The 19379-nt window shown below is 40.7% G+C and overlaps 1 protein-coding gene across 1 annotated transcript in view; it reads left to right on the top strand.

Moving 5' to 3' along the window:
* The window catches only part of LOC139687339 (amine oxidase [flavin-containing] B-like), a 54585-nt gene that overhangs the window by 18764 nt on the left and 16442 nt on the right, over window positions 1–19379 (top strand). The window contains exon 2 of the mRNA XM_071584512.1: window positions 15154–15419. Coding sequence (XP_071440613.1) covers window positions 15154–15419 — 266 coding nt within the window. The remainder of the gene's footprint in view (window positions 1–15153; window positions 15420–19379) is intronic.

Below are 19379 nucleotides of genomic sequence, written 5' to 3'. Positions count from 1 at the left end.
ACTGGCGGTCAACACCCCCTTCATCCACTTTTCCTGCCTCCATAGGATTTCTCCCAACAAACCCCTCTCTTCGCCCACCATACCAAGAACTTCCTCGTTTGTTTTCCTTTCCGTCCATTTCACCTTCTTCATCCTTCTCCACTCCCACATTTCAAAAGCCTCCAATCTACGTCTATCATCCTGATTCAGGAACAACGTTTCCGCACCGTACATAGCTACGCTCCATATCAAAGTATTGACGAGTCTTTTCTTAACATCCTTACTCAACGTCCCTCTCATCAATTCCTTCCTTCTTGTGAAAGCTTCTTTGCTTAGCACAATCCTTTTCCTTATTTCCCTACTGCTTTGACTATTTTGGTCCAGAACATTTCCAACGTAGGTAAACTGTTCAAACTACTCTAGTTGATGAGCTCCTTTTTTATTAATAAACGTAGCTTTCCTCTTTATCGAAATTTTCGTTAACTTTATTTTGTTTACAATGGCGTCATATGTAAATCATATTGATTTCTAATGCGATCTGCAATGCTCGAAATCACTTGGCTGACCGGGTAAATAAATCTAGATCATTCGCAAACCCAAATAATTCCATGAATTCCTAAAATAATTTCATCCTTATCTCCAGTGCTTCCGATGCCGCCTTGACCATTGTCTCCACATATACCACGTTCAAAAGAACAGATGATAATTGAATCCTCTGTCGCACTCACCTTCGTTTAATAGTCCACTCGCATCTAAGCAGTCTGAGACATGTACAGGTTAATTGTCCTTTCCCACCGGGTTAGATGGAAGAAGGGACTCTGAAGTGTCAATCTAGCCTCAATAAAGTCGTTAAATAAACTTACGAAGGAATAATTAAAAGGACTCAAAGAAACTTTTCTTTGGAAACCCAAAGTCTTTTTGATTCTTCATTCGTGCATTGTAATGGATTTCCACTAAGTATCGGCCTCAACTATCTCTCTTTAAATAAATAGATAAAATCTACTTCTATTTTTTGTGACATACCGAATTAATTAACTCTACCGAAAGTCTGCTTGAAGTCTACTAAGCAAAAAATGCATCCTGGTTCTATTTTTTGTTCCTCCCTATTAGGGACCTCCAAACTTCTATGGCACCACGCGGGCCACTCCCCTTTCTGAACCCAAACTGATCACTTCTTAAGTGATCATCTGTCCTACTCTCCATCATCTTATTGATTATTCTGAGCACCACTTAAGATGCATACGAAATTAAACTTATTTTTTCATAGCCCTAAATTACGACTGCCTTTCCCCTTTTTGCAATAAGAATTAAAACTGCTCTAACAAAATCTTCAGGCTAAATTCTTCCCTCATTAATGCTACAAATTTGTCTATAATAGCTATCCCTCCAATGTTTCCTTAAACCTCAAATAGTTCCGCGGGAATGCTGTCCGCCCCCGCGGCCTTATTTGATTTCAAATCCCTTTATGACAACTTCCAAGAAACTGTGGGAGATGCTGCAGCAGTAACTTTTAACGGAGTCATCCGCTAATATATGCAATACAATGCAATAATTTCAAAGTGTAAAAATCATTCCATCCTGCCCAAGGCGAATGATTTTTAAACTCTGAAATTGTTGCATTCCCTAAATGACCTTTCTTTCCAGCCATTAAGTATGCCTGGGCCTAAGCTATCGTCAACTACGTCACTTTTTAATTATCTAAATATGTCAGCCTAATTCATTTACCTTATATTTCTCCATACCATCACATTATGTATCCAGCACGTTTCTTTCTATTAATATGTAAGTTAATTCCGCCTTAGATTCAAGTCCTCGTACTCTGTGCTACTTAATTCAGTTTTATCTTCTTCCATTTCCTTCTCTACTCCATCTTCCTTGTCTTCGACAATAATGCATAGTTTCCTTAAACTTTCCCTGTTTACTGTTCCTATAGCTTAGTTTGTGGTTTACGATATCCCATTTTCATATGTTCCCATTTTTCCTCTATAGTATACAGCTCACTGTCCTTACCCATAATTTTATATTCAACCTCCTGATATTTAATTTTCAATCCGGATAATGCTTCCGCGCACAATTTCCTAAACCATTTTCCTTCTTTTCTCTTTCTGAATCGAGCGCTTTACTTCACTATTACTAATATTGATCTTAATTCAATAGAAGTCTTGCCTCTCCCTCTGTCTAGCATGGAACACGGCTCAACATGCCGAGTTCCGCAGTTTCCGGAACTCCTACTAAATATATGTGCATCATTTTTACATGGGATAAATAATTGTGGTGGTTTCCCGTTGCCTTCTCCAATAGTTAAACGTGACGCCATCATTCAAATGGCCGCCCAACTGGAGTGATACGCCTTTCTACCGCTTCACTGAGGAAAAGACGCTGTGCAAACTATCTTTCGTTCGGCTCCTATCCTTCGACCTATCAGGCATTGGTGACCATGGGGAGGGAAATAAATAATATCGAGTTTATTAATTTAACATAGTGTAAGGAATATGCTAGGTTTTGGATGGAGACTCCGCACACACTATGTTCAACTATTGAATTTCTAAGCCTCACTATACGGTAAAAAACGTGAGAGGCAACAGTAATCCATTCTATAACTCCGTGGTGATCGGGATGGCGCGGTCGCAAACGAAGTGGCTTCACACCCAGAAGACCCAGGTTCGAATCCCGGCGGCGACAGATATTTTTCAGTGGTGTCGCGATCCCTACTTTAGGTGCTTTCTGGAGGGCACTTTAAGTTAGTGCGCCATCCGTCGGATGGGACATTAAGCTGCGGACCCCTTGGCGCCTTAAGAAGAGGCTAAGAATAAGAATAGGCTTATGCCGACGCCGGGTTTCTCTCCACCCCTCCTCCTTTCCCATTCATCCCTAATGGCGCAAAACACCCCAGTCGGCGGTCACCTCTCATAAAAACTACTGCGTCCAATGTTGTATACTATTCCTTCCTCCTTTCATCATACCCTGCCTCAAAGTCACATCTCCATGCCTTCCAACATTTCATCGCCAATCAAAATACTACATTTTCCTGCATCGTTTGGATTTCTCCCCAAAGCCTCTCTCCTCACGCACCATGCCCTATATTTCTATCTTTTTTATCCTTATTCAAAGCTGTTCACACCAATTTTCCAATGCGCTGACCAATGATTGCAGCTCTTTAGCTGACTGACCAACTGAAGTCTGATCATACACAAAACTAATTGATGTTCTGAATTCCCCTCCTAGTTTTATTCCTACCTCTCCCCACACTTTCTTTATCGTTTTCCTCCATGTTTGAGGACAAGGTCGCATAAATTGAGAAGCACAGGTGATAGTGGAGGTACCTGACTCATCCCCATCTAACACTGTCCTTCCCGAGACCATCCGCCTCACGCACATGTACGATCTGAGATGCACAGGTTTCGCATAGGTCACCTGATCCTATAGCCTACCCTTATACTGAGCAATGCGTTTAGCAAATTGGTCATAATTAATACTTAATATACTCTATCAAGCACCTTATCGAATTTTACGAAGCTCACAAGTAGGCATGTTAAAAATATAATGCGAAGAAAGGCCAATTATTTTCGATCTAAATATTGGTTTCCCTTTCGTTTACTACTCGTATTACATATTGTCAATGATGTCAATAGTATGATGTCAATCGCAACAATTTTGGTGCAAATAATGTTTATCATGAACTCATGCATATTTGTTTTCGAATACACAAGAAAAATTACCTCGTTCCCCATACTGCACACGACAGATGTCTCTTTCGCTCGTGTCAACCTGGATGTAATTCCCGAGATGGAAATTTTAAGAGATTAAAATAGGTTATGTAATTAAGATATTCCCCCTCAATAATATTCTAATATCATTTCCCCATTTGCGGTGTTGAGAGATAATTCAAGACACCCAAGAAGTCGTCGAATTAATTATCGCTCACATCAAAACTACGAGTATGACAGCGACTCTCACCCCTAAAGACGATACGCAGGAGTTGTACACATAACGCATCGTCATTATATGTACTCTTCTATGATAAGTCTTACACTCATGGATGTTGGGAAACTTCAAGATAACCGCTACTGATAGCGTTAGCGTTTCACTCATCGCGGCATTCATAATTTAAATTAAAGGCGAGTCTGACGCCACACCAGTGGAGTTTTTCCTTAAATAAAAATAAGTATATTGGGAGTTTGAACTGAAATCTGTGAATGGAATACCAATGCAACTGATATATTTTAAACTTCTCAAAGAAGATGAGCTTGGGAACATTTCAGTGGCACACTGGAGTTAGACCGAGATGTTGACTAAGTCGAAAGAGTCATGAAACGCGAAACGGAAGTTTTTATTTCCCACACCTGACTATATATTTTCGAACGGAAACATTGTTTCTTCCTCGTAGACACATTTTTAAGTTGAGCGTACCTCTCTTCATGCCTGCTATTCATTTCATCCAAGGTATTCTATCTGTTAAATGTTAGTTCATGGACGGCCGCTAGCAGCCTATACCTTCAACACGCCAGGAGGATTCCCATTCAATGGCCCCATTAGATTTTCTTCTCCGTTTCTTCGTATCTCCTGCCTGCCATCATTCTATTCAAAAGGCCTACTCCCTTCCTTCCCCAGCCCAACTTTCTCACCTCCGTCACGAGCTTCAGAGTGCATTTTAACATTTCCTCCACCCACGTTTTCTGACTTTTGCAAATTTCCTGAAGCAACTTCCTCTCATCGCTCACTATATTTGAAAAACTCATCGTTAATCTTTCTCTCTCTCTCTCTCTGCCCAGCTTCTATTCTTCGCGAATGCTACATTGATAGATATTTCACTTGTAAAGTTCCTTAATGTATTTAATTACGTAATCTCAATAGATTTTTCAGAAAAATAAAAGTACACAAACGTCTAAGATGCATTTCCTTGATTTATATCTGGTTTACGTAAGGCTGTTCGATAGTTTGAAGGCCATGTTCCTAGTTATGTTATCGATGGATGCGTCCAGGGCCTTCTGACTTCAAAGATTATACTAAAGAAATCTTTAGATCTCTTTTCGTGACTTATGGTCAATCCCATCTAAGGAAAACAATGTAAAGCAGCTCAATGTCCAAGCCAAGGATGGATTCGAGGTTAGAATCTTTTAGCACGCTACTGAATGTGCTAACCATAGGGTTTATTCCGCCTGACTCTATCTTCAAGACCCATTCCCTAGCGTTAGCCATATGCTCACTCCTCTGAGTCTATCGCAACACCTAAGATCTGAAAACGTAGGTCTGAGGAGATCGCTATTAAGGTGTTTGGGGGTGAAAGCTCAAGAAGATGACTCAAATTGTTTCCCTGTGTCTTTTTTTCTGATTGTGTTCGCTATCGAAACGCTATCGCGAACAACTTGTTGCGAAAGGGGAAAAATACTATCAAAGTCTCCATCAACTTTTTTTTATTGGATCTGTGACGTCAAACCCGAGTTTTGTTTTCCCTTTATAAGGCAATGGTCACTGACATGTCACAGGTGTGGTTAATCGTGTTCGATTCCTGGTACGAAAACGATCAAGAAAAGTCCTTTTCGGCCATATCTCTGGCTGCAGACCAGACCAAGAGCATAAAAATAAGAAGAGGCATCGGACGTCCTCAGGGGAGAGCGCGTCGGGAGATAAACCCCGGGGGATTACGATAAGGATCGAGCTGATATCTCATTACACCTCTCACACAAGATCGGAGAAAAATAGTTATCCCAAGGATTAAGAGTCAAACGAGTGGAATTATGAAAGATGGTCGACAATATAATTCATTCAGCAATACGGGACAAGATGTGTCAATCTAGGAAAGCAAATATACTCGGCAATACTATTCAGAAATTTCAACAATGGATCTGTAATCTACAACAATGATATGACACGTGGCAGCCATGGATATCCTACAGAGTATGTATGATTTTCCATCCGTGAAGAAGTGATGTCGGGGGTTAATGGCTATTTTGAGGAGCAAGACAGTTCTTATTATAAATAGGGTATCGAACTTATTGAACATCGCTGGGAAAAGTGTATGGAGCTGAAAGGAGATAATGTTGAAAAATAAGTACATTTTTTTCCAAAATTTTTGTGTTTTCTTTGTTGGGTCGGGTACTTCTGGGATTGCCCTCGTATCCGCGAAATGCATCGGGTCCTATTCTCGATCGACTAAAATGATTTAATCAAACAAATTCTTTACCCATTCGTGAAGAAACACTGTCACCTCCTATTTGTTCTGTTCTATTCTAACCTTCTGAGATTAATCCTAGAAATTTGAAAGAATTAATCGAATTTTAATGAAGAATCGAAAAATTTTGGAAACATACACGCTAAGTCAAATGAATTCCAACGACGGCGTGTTTTCCAGTTTGTGAAGGAACCGGTGGGAAATTCTGCAATGAACACTGAAAATATTGGAATGTGATATATCAATACGCTCTGCACAAATTGCAAACAGTCCCTAATGCTTTCAATCATGTCGTAATTAAACAATAGGGGATCATATCGCTGCGGTGGCTAAGGTACTGGCTTCTTATGCCGAGGTGCCAGGTTCGATTCTCCGTGATGGCTTGTTTTTCAGTGGTATACCGATCCCTAATTGAGGAGCTTTGTGGAGAGCACTTGAAGTGAGTGCGCCGTCCGTCGGATGGGACTCTAAATTGCAGAACCCTTGGCGTCTCGTTACGTTACAACCTCGACAAACCTCGATAATTGCATTAATTGAATTGAAATCAAGTAGGGGCGTGAGGGTAGATAACATTATGTATACGCGAAGGAAATAGTTGAAGATGTATGGGGAGAAGTGGAGACAGGAATGAAAGTTGTTGGAGAATTCATTGACTCTGTTAGGTTTGCGGAGCCCACCGTCAGCCAAGGGAATACAAACATTGCTGAGCGAATTTGGAAAGTCAGTGCGAAAGGTATGGGATGAGAATAAACGTAAACAAAACAAAGGTTTGCAAATTTGGTTTTCGAGAAATAGGAAAGCTAATTTAAATATTAGTTTAAGCTTTAGTTAGTACCCTGCAAGCCACCGCTAGGGTTTGTGGCAGGGGGTGATTATACACCAGACTACCCTTGACCCAAAACACCTTTTCCTCCTAGCACAGTCGGACAAATGTTACTTTATTCTGATCGCTTATCTTTGGTGGGAAAAATGACATCTTAAATCTATCTATTCTGCATTTAAATTCTCAAACTTTATTGATATGATCTCTCCCACCGTAATACGACGGGGGTATTAATACATTTTCAGCATCACTGCTAGAGAGACGTCCTTCCAATTTATGCAAGGGATTTCATTTGTAATTTAACCTTCGCTCCATGCATGACTCCCAGCCTAGCTCCTCTGTTAATTTTGATATACTGCTCAGTTTGTCATAGCAACGTTTCTCAAATCTAGGTCCTTCACGCTGCACGCGATCCTATTCGGCTATCGATCCACATTCATTAAGATCCCATATACTTGCAGCATATTCCAAATGAGGCCTAACCAGGGAAATATAACATTTCTCTCTAACATTTTCGTCACATTTCCCCAACTGAAATAAGAGTTTATAAAATTTAGCTGGTAGAAAATTTTTCTTATTTCTTAAGTGCTCTGAACCACAAAGGTCAAAGTAGTAGGGACACAAAAAGAACAGTTGTGTTGGGCAAAGAATCTTTCAAAAGGAGAAGGGCTTTGATGACAGGGACGTTGGGTAGGGATTAATGAAGTTTTCTCGGGACTTCCACTGGGCCAGGGGTTTCATTTTGGCCGACGTTTTGAAGCTCGGATCGAGCATCGTCCTTAGGGCAGATGAGTGACCTGATGAGCGACTCATCTGCCCTGAGGACGATGCTCGAGTCGAGCTCCGAAATGTTGGACAACGTGGAACCCCTGACTTGGTGGAAGACCCGAGAAAACGTCATTAAGCAGATACGCCGGAAAAGCACCAGATCTTACATGGGTAAGAATGTTAAGAAAAGACTCGTCAAAACTGATATGAAGTATTGGGAGGGAGATGATGGGCTTACGTTGGAGACATTTAAAACGTGGGTATGTAGAAGAATTTAAAAGGTGAAGTGGAACGAAAGGAAAGCAATCGAGGAAGTGTGTTGGGGGAGGAGATGGGATTGTTGGGAGAAATCATTAGGAGGATGAATGTAGAGCATTCTGATGCGCACTGCAATTTTGAATATTATGATAAAGAAGAAAATGATAGGCAATCGGGGAAGGGGCACGTTGAACAGAATGAAGGGAGGTAGGGAGTATGCTGAATCGAAGAGGGGCTTATTCTAAGGTCGGATGTCGGGTATTGTTCGTTAAGAGAGGCGAAGGGATTGTCGCTGTACCATTTGGTAGCTTGGTAGCCCATCAAAAGCCTACCTTAACCGGTAGATTATTACTAATAAATAAATAAAATTACGTATCACTGTCAAAGTAAATGGTGCGGCAACATAACTTGCTTTTTACAAACGCAAAACGCTTTTAAAAAAGTAAGTTATGTTGCCGCACCCTGTAATTAAAGTAGTTGGCATGAGTAAGTCCAAAAAAAGAAAAACTGCCCCCAAGATGATCCCATCAGCTTTAACAAGTAGGTACTTATCGTAACCCAAAGCAAACATATGTTGAACTCATTCACCCCATCTATTATTACGAGCATACAATATACACATACTATCTCAAATTCATGATAATACTTCCAAATGTATAATTTTGGTCTAATTCATCATAAAATAGTTATCTTTTAAACTGCTCTTTGGAAAAATTAGTGCATGTTAAAAGTAGTTGTTTTCTTCGTTTTTTCCATTTTATAATTCCTAAAATCCTTCCAAAATTTTGCGTAAAGAGGAAGCTTCTTGTTGTATTGTCATCAGTTACCTTGTAAAACACAGGTTTCTCAGAAGGTATCGATATAAAACCCTCTGATTTCACTTCGAAGATTTGAAACTGCTCTTTCCTTTTCCATACTAATTCCTTCCCTTTCAGATCCCTTTTCCTTTGAGCCTTCCCCATGCGTCACCTTGTAAGTGCCTTGCAAGTACCTTGCAAAACCACCGCTACGGTGTGTGGCAGGGGTGAATACACACCAGACTAATTTTGACCCGAATATGACCTTACAGCGGTCGGACAATGCTATTATGATCCCCTATCGTTCGTGGAAAAAATTACTTCTCTAATCTATCTGTTCTAGACTTAATCTCTCTAATTTTATTGACATGATCTCTCCTACCGTAGAACGATGGGGGTAATAATAAATGTTCAGCATCACTGCTAAAGAGACGTCCTTCCAATTTATGCCAGAGCTTCAAATCTGCAATTTAGCCTTTGCTCCATGCGTGATTCCCAGCCTAGTTGTTCTAATGTTTTGGATACGCTGCTAAGTTTATCATAACAACGTTTTAATAATCTAGCTCCTCTACGCTGTACGCGATCTAACTCTGCAATTAATCCAACTTCGTGAGGATCCCATATACTCGTACTAGCAGCATATTATGAATGAGACCTAACCAGCGAAAGTTAACATTTCTTTTTTGCCTTTTCATCACATTTACCGAGTACTCTTCTAATAAATCCTAATTATTTGTCAGCTTGTCCGCATATTCCCCGTACGAGGGTAACTTTTCAGACCACCCTCGTATGTGTTTCACCCAGGAGAGGTCGCGAGACCATATTATGCGTACGCAACCCGTTTCGAAATATTCCGGACTCTCTCGAGTTTCCTTTCCACTATTTCACGAGGCCAATTTTGGGTCTCGTGAATGCTCGCAAGACTGAAATAAAAAATGCACACGTGGACGATCCAATCCTTTACGAATGGACTGCTTTCGTGCTCCGTACGAGGCACGAGAAATTGAGAGCATTGGCGGACGGACGAGATCACACGCCGAAAGTGGAGGGAATGCAATGTAAGGGGAGATAACAATATGTCGCCTGGTGAAAAAAATATTGAATGTTTCATTCTACTTCCGGACATTTAAACCAAATTCCAGGGCGGCTGGCAGCGCACAAATACGTGCACATTCGGCGGATGACAAGATGGTCTCATTCGGTAAATGACTTTTATCATCACCAACAGCAATGATCAGTTTTTCGCAGCTCTTTACCCTCTTCTCATCTTTCCTCGCCAAACATCCCTACAACGAATCCACCTCATCCCCCACATTATCCACAAATCTGAAACGGAATGCCTTTTACTCGTCTTTATAGATATTCTCCGGGTGACGCCACGCATTATGAACTTAAATATCCGATCGTTTCTCCTTCTTAATCTTTCCAATGGACTTCTTTCTTCCACTACCCCCTGAGGGACTTTGTCGCTGATTCATTCTTTCCCTTTATTTTTCACCATCATCAATATTGTATTCACCATCCTCTCTCCTTTACTCTACTCCTGCTTCCCATGTCCCCTTATTATATGGACATTACTAATGCATTAATTTAAGAGTAAACAAATGGCTTAATTGTTTTTTATTTAGTATTAATCTTCCTGAATATGGGCCATAGGGCAAGACAATACTGTACTTTACAACAAAAGCAATAGGACACAAAATATCCTTAGAAACCCATGCTACACATTATAATAAATAACATAGCAAAAACCTCTTCCTTAGCTCCACGTATTTTCTCCCTCCCTTAATTTCATTTAATTTTCTCATTTGATTCTTCCCTTTACCTCGCTCCCTCCAAATTACTGCCCCCTTTTCCCCTAACTCTACCCTCACCTTAAAAAACGTAAAATACGAAATACTAAGACGTGAGTGAAAGTTTGCAGTCGTATGCGAGAGCGATGATGGAACTATACACTCGATATCTCGTGTCCTAGTCTCCGTTACACGAGGGATGTCATTCATACGGTGTATGCTCATTAAATCTACGGGTACGTAAATAATAATTTGGCGGACACACCGTCCGTTCACAGAGGGACCGCCCGTACACGCCTCGAATCAATTTTTTCACTCTTTGAAAATCACTAACTCCCTACGCCGACAATCATTTTGTTCAGGTTTTAGTTTGGCTTTTACGTATATCGCGGAATACTTTGAAGGATCCCAAACTTCGAAATGGAAGGGTACTTTGATTTTTTTTAATTCATCAGACGTCGCGAATCGCATCGTACGTGTCAACCATTAATTTATGTATTTACTCGTACAAGGACAAATTCTGCCGGAGAGGTTTAAAAGTCCGATTTCTACAAGTTTTGACAATATCAAACTTGCCAAAGAAAGGAATCGGTGTCGCTCAATGTGGTAACCTTCTTGTACTCGGTGGACCGATACACCAAATGGATCCCATACTTCGTAGGCACCAGTGACCCTATCAATCCCTTTCCCTCTTCTCGACTGATTCTCCTCAGTTCCTTCCTCGATCTCCCTTGAGGAAAAGGCGCTTAAATTCAACACCTATTGACTCCTGCAGAGGATCAATTTGTACCGAATATTTATCTTACCCGCCATCTTTCCTAATTTCTTGGCGTGAATACATTTTCACGCACACATACAAGGTTTAAATAAAAATTATCAGGAAAAGTTTTGGTAAAATAGATTTACGATATTTTAGATATTGTTAAAATGTCTGAATATTCTTCAAAGTGCATCCCTTGAGCGTCGACAAACTTTTGCCAGCGACTTTTTCAAGACTCGAAGGTTTCCTGGCTGGGCGGATTCCAGAAGGTCCTTCAGAGTACGCTTGCATACTTCTTTGACGGCACTTAGGGTCACATGGTGGTATCGTTTGAGGGAGAATTTCACTTTTGGGATAGGAAGTAGTCTGCTAGTGCCAATGCGGGACTGTTAGGGTGTTGGGGAATCGTTGCGATGTCGTTTTTCGTCAGATTACCTCGGTACAGGTGTGGCTGGGTACCTTTGGGGCGAGTTTAGCGCAGATTTTTCGCATCGCCAAATTTTCAGTGATAATGTAATGCAGTGTAATCTAATCAATGCCAATACGATTTGCGATCATGCACACACTTAACCGACGGTCTAAATTCAGCATTTCACACACACGTTGCACGTTGCTGTCGGTTTCTGAAGTCTACGGCAGTCTAGCGCGGGTCCGGCTTTCCACATTCTCTCGACCATCTTTGAAGAGCTTGTGCCACTCAAAAAATATGCACTTTGTGACGTGCTTTCATCCTCAAGCACTTAGCGAATCATGCCCAACGTCTCCGTAGCCGATTTCACCAGTCCAACGCAAAATTTGATGGTGTACCGTTGTTCAATCGTTCTCTGCATTTTGCACTAGCACCGAGTCACTCGACAGGTCTCCCCTAAAAACACCATATAGCTTGGCGCCTGTCGATGTTCAGACCCCCCCCCCCCCACAGAGTCTAAGCGGTGCAAGCGCGCTGCGACGTACAGTCACGTCAGGAAAAACTTGTTCCCGATACTTTTTATGCAATCTTGTAAGGTCGCAGTTTTGTAAAGCTGTTATTGTTTGAGAATCCCTTGTACAAAGATCACAAATTCCAACCCGGTTGTAGAGGGAGAAATGTGGAGACCTTTTTTTACATTTTCCCCACCATTTCAAAGGAAGTTTTGGCCATAACCGTGATAAATATGATATTTATATTAATATCACTTTGTTTAAATTAAGTTATAACATATATGCTGGGTGGGCTATAACACTATTCATAAAAGTATATTAAAATCAATAAAGATCACCGGATGCATTTATGTCAAACGCTACAATATATACATCGATTGACGCAACAAGTTCGGGTTCTTACATTTTACCTTCTTTAATAATGCACTCAGTCTTCACCTTTTCGCTCTTATTTTCATCCCGAACTTTTGCGAACACGTGCAAGTTCTTTCTAACACCACATTCATCGTATTTAATCAGAATTAATGCTTATCTCGGAATCCCCAAGTTTAACCTTCCTTAAAATAATATGGAAAAGATGCATATTTATGCACCACAATTTTTGCAGTCTCATGCAAACATCCATTTTTTACATAGTTAACATACTCGTACTGCCCTAAAGCTTCTCACGGTTCTCGCTCGCATTTTCATGTCTTCGTCTACCTCACAATCATGCACAAATATTCTGCCAAGACATACAAAATCATCCATTTTTTTCTATTCTTCCGCCGTTGACTGTGAATCAACAATCGTTGTTCCCGTCCTACCAATAAAAGAAGACTACTTTCGTTTAAGATTCATGATATCGTTCCCTCTGGTACCTCACTGCAACTATCCAGTAGATCTAGTAGATTTTCCGGCAGTGATACTTTGTCAAAAGATTCTTTGTTTGTTCTTAGCAATAAGCGCTTGAAACTAATTAGTTGCTGACAACATTAGTCGTAGTTATCACCAGATTCTCGCAAAGTATCAGCACGAAAATAGAGACACCTCCAAGAAGTGGCTGTGAACCACAAAATCCGAGTATGGAAAAAATATTTGCTCAAAACATTAAGAGCATTAAAAAAGTGTAATAAAAAGAATAATAATTCGTGGTAGTAAAATAACAGGTGGTAATAAAAAGGAATAAATGTTATGTAATTATTATTTTGAATATATTTGCACTTTATTTCGTGGTATTTTGCAAATTTAAACTCACCGAAACTGAAATATTTTAGGTTTTAGCATTTTCTAAATCACCCTTCTGCTTGCGCTATTGTTATTGAGGAGGCAATGAATAGCGAATGCGGTGGAAGAGAGACTTTAAGGCAGGCATATTACAAGTCTCAAGAGACAAGGAACATTTATGAAACAATCTATGACTGTTACACATACGTGGACGATGTAAGCAAAGGTAGAGCAGGAAATAAGTAAAGGATTGCGGCTTCGAAAAGCGAACGGCAAGAGGGCTCCCTTCATAGAATGAAAGAACTTCGTGAATGACCAGAAGCGTCAGGGGGAACGGAAGTGCTAACCCATACTCGAAGTGTTTGGATTTAAAACGCCCTTAAAGGAATTAAAATACGAGGTTGACCTTTAAATTCACTCTCTATTAAACAACTCATTAATACTAGTAATTATAAATGTGGCGCTGGTTGTGGATTTGAGGCATGGGATGAGAATAAATGGATGGGAAAAGAAGCGTCCACGAGGAGGAGAGCATTGATAGGAATCAGTTCGTCAAAACTTTGATATGGAACGCGTTTTTGTGCGGCCCGGAGACAAGGTCATTGAAGCAGGATGATAGGAGTAGATTGGAGGTTTTTGAAATGTGGATGTGGAGAAGAATAGAGAAGGTGAATTGGATCAAAAGAGAGAAAAAACTAGGAAGAGCTAGGTTCGATGAGGGTGAAGAGAGGATTGCTGGGAGAAATGATAAAGAGACAGAAAAAATGGATGCAGAGCATATTGATTGGCAATGGAATGTTGAAGACTTTGTTGCCGACCTCGTTGGCGACGGGGTACCGTCCTCACCTGCCAACCTAGAAGTCGTGGGTTCGATTTCCACCTAGGTGGAATTTTCTCCGCCTAGGGCTTGGGTGTTAGTAAATGTATTTAATGTAATATGTAGCGGTTAGGTGGAAGAAGAGACTATACAGTCCCATCAATCTCACCCCAATAAAGTCGTGAAATAAGTAAAGAATAAATTTAGGGGAGGATGTTGGGCAAACAAGGAAGGGGTAGGAATAGGGTTGTTGGACGAAATGAAGGGAGGAAGAAAGCATACGGAGATGACGAGGGGCTAATTGAACATGTAATGTTGGCTCTCATGTTGTGCTTTGTTAGGAGAGGCAAGGGTTCGTTGCACTGTGGTGTCGCTTGTGTCCATCCTAAACCTACCTTAACCGGTAGATTCCCGATAGTAGTACGTGTAATAATAATATGAGTAATAATAATACGAGTACCACCAAGGTAATTAGAAAAAAAATGATCGATAACCGAGAATCAATAAATTTGGATCAATAAAATGACTAATTATTTACCATATTCTGAGCTTGGCAATTCCACAACGTCAATATAAAGTCTACCTTGAAAAAATTATGGCACTCAAGTATTTTGCAACTCCATATTTTACACGTAACTTCCTTCAAACCGTCCAAAATATCCATTCTTTTCACCCTGCATCTTGCTTGACAGATACTGTACTACACTTCTTTACACGTCTTTAACAACCTGTACCCAGAAATGATTGCCACAAATATGAGAAATACATTTAAAAAATTGAGTAAATAGAGGATTGCGGATCGGATGTCTGGGAACATCAACTAATCCCCGGCTTGCTCTCTCTCCCCTTTCCACCGCAGGTCTCAGCGCGGCCCGCCTGCTTCGCTCGCGCGGCAAGGAAGTGGTGGTGCTCGAGGCGAACGACCGTGTCGGGGGTCGAACCCTGACCCTCCACGACGATGGCGCCACGTCGAGCGCGCTGACGTCGCGGCAGAGTTACGGCTGGGCGGACATGGGCGCCTCGTACGTGGGGCCCACGCAGGACCACGTGCTGCGGCTGTGCCGGGACCTTGGCCTGAAGACGTTCCCCTGCAAAGCCGATGACGACTCCCTCCACTACAGCAGGGTGAGCCCACTTATGTCTCCGCCATGTGTCGCCACTCCCAAAACAGAACCAAAAAACGTATTAATTCGCAACCAAGGGGTTTCTTGGGGGCGAAATTGGGAGCATCCGTTCGAGGTTTCCTTGCGTTTGACCACTACGACCAAATATTAAACGCTAGTACCACTTGATTCTTTAGTTCGACTACTCATCACCATAGCTCATGACTTCGAGGAGTGTTTATAGTGGCTCTCCAATGTATCCGTTTCTATTTCAACCTCGTCATCCCTTCCTAGTTCAGTTCCCTGAATGTAATTGAAGATAATTGCACAATCAAGACGATTTCAAACATTCTAGAACATACTACATATATCTCAAAAGACAATGGTATCACTTAATTTTGATAGGGCACCACTGAATCTCACAAGGTCCATGGTAATAGTGATCACGATAAATTGAAGGAATCCTCCTTTTTCAAGCAGAAATATTCGAGATTGAATCTTTTTCCAGAATGCTCGGGGATTGTTTTCATTCTACCGGTTAGTTTAAGGTAGGTTTTGGATGGACACAGCCCATAAAACTCCTCATAACCAAAAACTCAATCGGAAAGCGGACATAGCAGGAAGTCCCTCTTTAATTCTGCGTGCGCATTTCCTCCTTTCATTCCATCCAACATGCCTATCCTGTATTTCTTTCCATACCTTGCCTGCCTAAACTCCCCCTTCTTCACGCCTTTCAGCATCCCAACGCCAAGCAAAATACTCTATCCACCTATCCTGCCTCCTGTGGATTTCTCCCAACAATCCCCTCTCCTCCCATCTTACCATGCCCAGCACTTCCGCGGTTGTCTCCCCTGTCAGTCCACTTCAGTTTACCCATCCTTCTCATCAACCACATTTCAAATCCTCCAATCTACGCTTATCATCCTGCTTCAATGACCTTGTTTCCGCGTCGAAAATACCACAATAATACACTCACTTAAAACGAGTAGGTGTTAACGGTCAAAAAGGGATTAAAAATAATGTTTTACATACTTCTTAAGTAATAGCATAGTAATTACTCGTCATCATACTTTTCATTCGGGTTAAAAATGGGAAATCAGAAGTGCGAATAACAATTCTCAGGCGAGTAAGATAGGTGCTATTTGTCGAGTTTTTAATTAATCATTTCTTTTGGACTTATCGAGGTTCGAGCATTTCCTAACGTGGTCATCTCCATTCCAAACGAGGCATTCGGTGCGAAAACTAGTATACTTTTAAAGTAAATATTGTTTCTTGCAATAAAGTTCAAAAGTTAAACTTTGCTTGCAACTTTCATCTTTACCATAACAGCAGCCTAGGAGTTTGTTAAATGCGTACATTACACAATTCTTAATATTCTGATTGCGGAGTCATAGAAGAACGAGAGATAGTTCTACTTTGGTAGGGGCAATTGTGTTTGGGAATTAGTGAAGACGCGAGGAGCGGTTCGAGAAATACGACTCTCCTCTGAAAGTCGCATTTCTCGAATTTTCCGTCACGACTTTCCTCTGAAAAGGATTAATTGAGAATAAACAAGTAACAATAACAAACCAAATAATACAAAAAAATACGCAGAGTAAAACTTGCTTTAAAGTGATGGGACTAAAATAAAATCAGTTCTCATGTGTTATTTCGATTTGAAACTTTAAAACTCAAGCGTAGATATAATAATTATATGCAATAATAGTAACAAAAAACGAAAACTGCTGAAAAAATGTTTGGAAAAATCCTATTTATCCGATTAAGCGAGGTTATTAATCCGTCAGAGGGAATTGTTTGGATGAATGAGGCGCACAAAAAGAATGGATAGAGAGAAGGCAGTGGAGAAGGGATGATTTAACCATTTCATGTGACATTACAATTGGCTAAAATGCACAATAAATCTTCGGTTGAACGTTCTCAGCCGTTCAGTAAGGTGATAGAATTATTATCGAATCCCCCTAATAGACAATGCGATCGGAAATGCTTTACTTTTCACAATATCTATTTCGAAACTCTTACGCGACATAGAGCATATTTCATATTTCTTTATCATACAAGTACAAGTATGAACCCTTAACCCACTAAATTTAGAATACATATTAACCTTACCTATAACATGTCAATATGCTACATTTAATCTTTAAGCATGATATGATCGAGAATGAACTTTGGCCAGAGGTGACCACACTATTGTTTTCTCAATCACTACGTTTGTAGAAGTTCGTAATGGTTCACTCGATTGATGCGATCGCACTCTCGAATGATCGTTTAGTATCCATCGAATCTCTCGTTATTTCGATAGTAGACACACCAGCCAATGCTTCTAAAAAACCTTGAGCCAATCCCCTCCCAAACCCCGCCTCCTAAACGTACGATTTCAAACGGTAACTCCCAAAAGCAAATGGAATAGAATATGTTCCACAATACTCTTACTGATTGATTGTGAACGATCCAACTATCATCCCCAATTCTCGCCGTTTTTCATTCCTTACCACACACTCAATACCAGTAATTAAAATCCACAAAAAAAATTGCGAGAAAATGAGGAAAAGTTGAAATTATCACGATATTTCCCAGCCAAGCTTGGAGTCTTTTGTCTTGCACCCTTGGGAGGAATAGAAAAATGACTTGAAAACTCTTGTGATTGAGTTTTATTGTTTAATTAATGAATTTTTGATACTTTTTAAAATTCTATAACCTGATTTTATTATCATACAGGTGAAACAATTACGGAAAGTGTGGGTTGAGAGTGGCTGAAAGTATAACGATTGCATACATGCCTTGAACTATTAGTTAAATTAAATCATTAGAATCCAGACCAAAAAGAGAGAATAATTTTATCCCTACATTACATAGCCACCAGGGTGGAAAAAAGTGCAGAAAATCCTAGAACGATAAATTCTATCTAATGTTGATCCGTGATAAAGTCAACGGTTACCTTAAGGGCTGTCTGACGACCCAACATTCCCTGCCACATACCCTTTTTTCTGCTAGTAAAGTGATATTTAGGTGAAGGTAATGTGCCTCTAGCTTCATATGCCCTGTTTCTCCAATGAAAATGCACCAGCAGCGAATATAGCAACGAATCGAGAAGACTTCCACAAGCAAACATCCTTGAACTCAGCGGGTCAAGTACTTCCAAGAATAAAATCAATAAAAAGTAAATACGAATGTATGACGTGGAAGGGATGATTTGGCAGCAAAATGTTTCGCCACTTGGAGAGAAAATATTCCCTCTCCCTAGGGAGAAAGTACCTTCCATCATCATTGATGGAGGAAACTGGATGGGAATCGAGTGCAGCATTATAAGAAAGAGGAAACGAGGCAATTTCTATGCTGAGGAGTCTGAAATTTGTATCAGTAAAATGTCATCTAATGTGTTCTACTGAAAAAACAACCGAATGGATTATACACGGAAGATGCCTTGAGAGACAGTGGATTTTTTTATGAACACAATATAAGGGCAAGCTGAGGGAAAGGAGAAAGGACAAGGGACAAGTGCAGATACGTCAGACATAGAATAATGTAAAATGAGAGATTTATGATAATACAGTATAAGAACTTAGTATCTGAGAGGGAAGGATTGAGCGCCGTGGGTAAATAATATCGATGGAGTAATGGAAGATTTCATGTCACGTCTCCGACCGGGCAACGGAAAGTAACACGCTGGAGGTATATCGATGACTCCAGTTAGCAAGGGAAGACTGGAAATTGAATTTGAAGAGCGAGTGATTTTCAAATCATTCGTTTCAGGATTTCGTCCTTGTCCCCCAGTATAAGGAGATAGGAAGAAAATTTAACCCCTAGGCCTAGTTCGGCCTCAACTTCCGGGGCGGCCGGCCCCTGGTACGGCCGCAACCCCGAGTACTCTCGTGATGCCCGGAAATGCAGGCCTCCTCATCTCACCAGTTGATGAGCGGCACCGCAAGTCGGACGGATGGAAGACGCAGGGAGAGAGGCTCAGGGCGTGGCGCAGGCAATA

Source organism: Hetaerina americana, unplaced genomic scaffold (genome assembly GCF_022747635.1).
Source record: "Hetaerina americana unplaced genomic scaffold, ioHetAmer1.1.p SCAF_19, whole genome shotgun sequence".
Classification (NCBI taxonomy): Eukaryota; Metazoa; Arthropoda; class Insecta; order Odonata; family Calopterygidae; genus Hetaerina; species Hetaerina americana.
The sequence above is the reverse complement of the archived record's forward strand: the minus strand, read 5'-3'. Positions and strand labels throughout refer to the sequence as shown.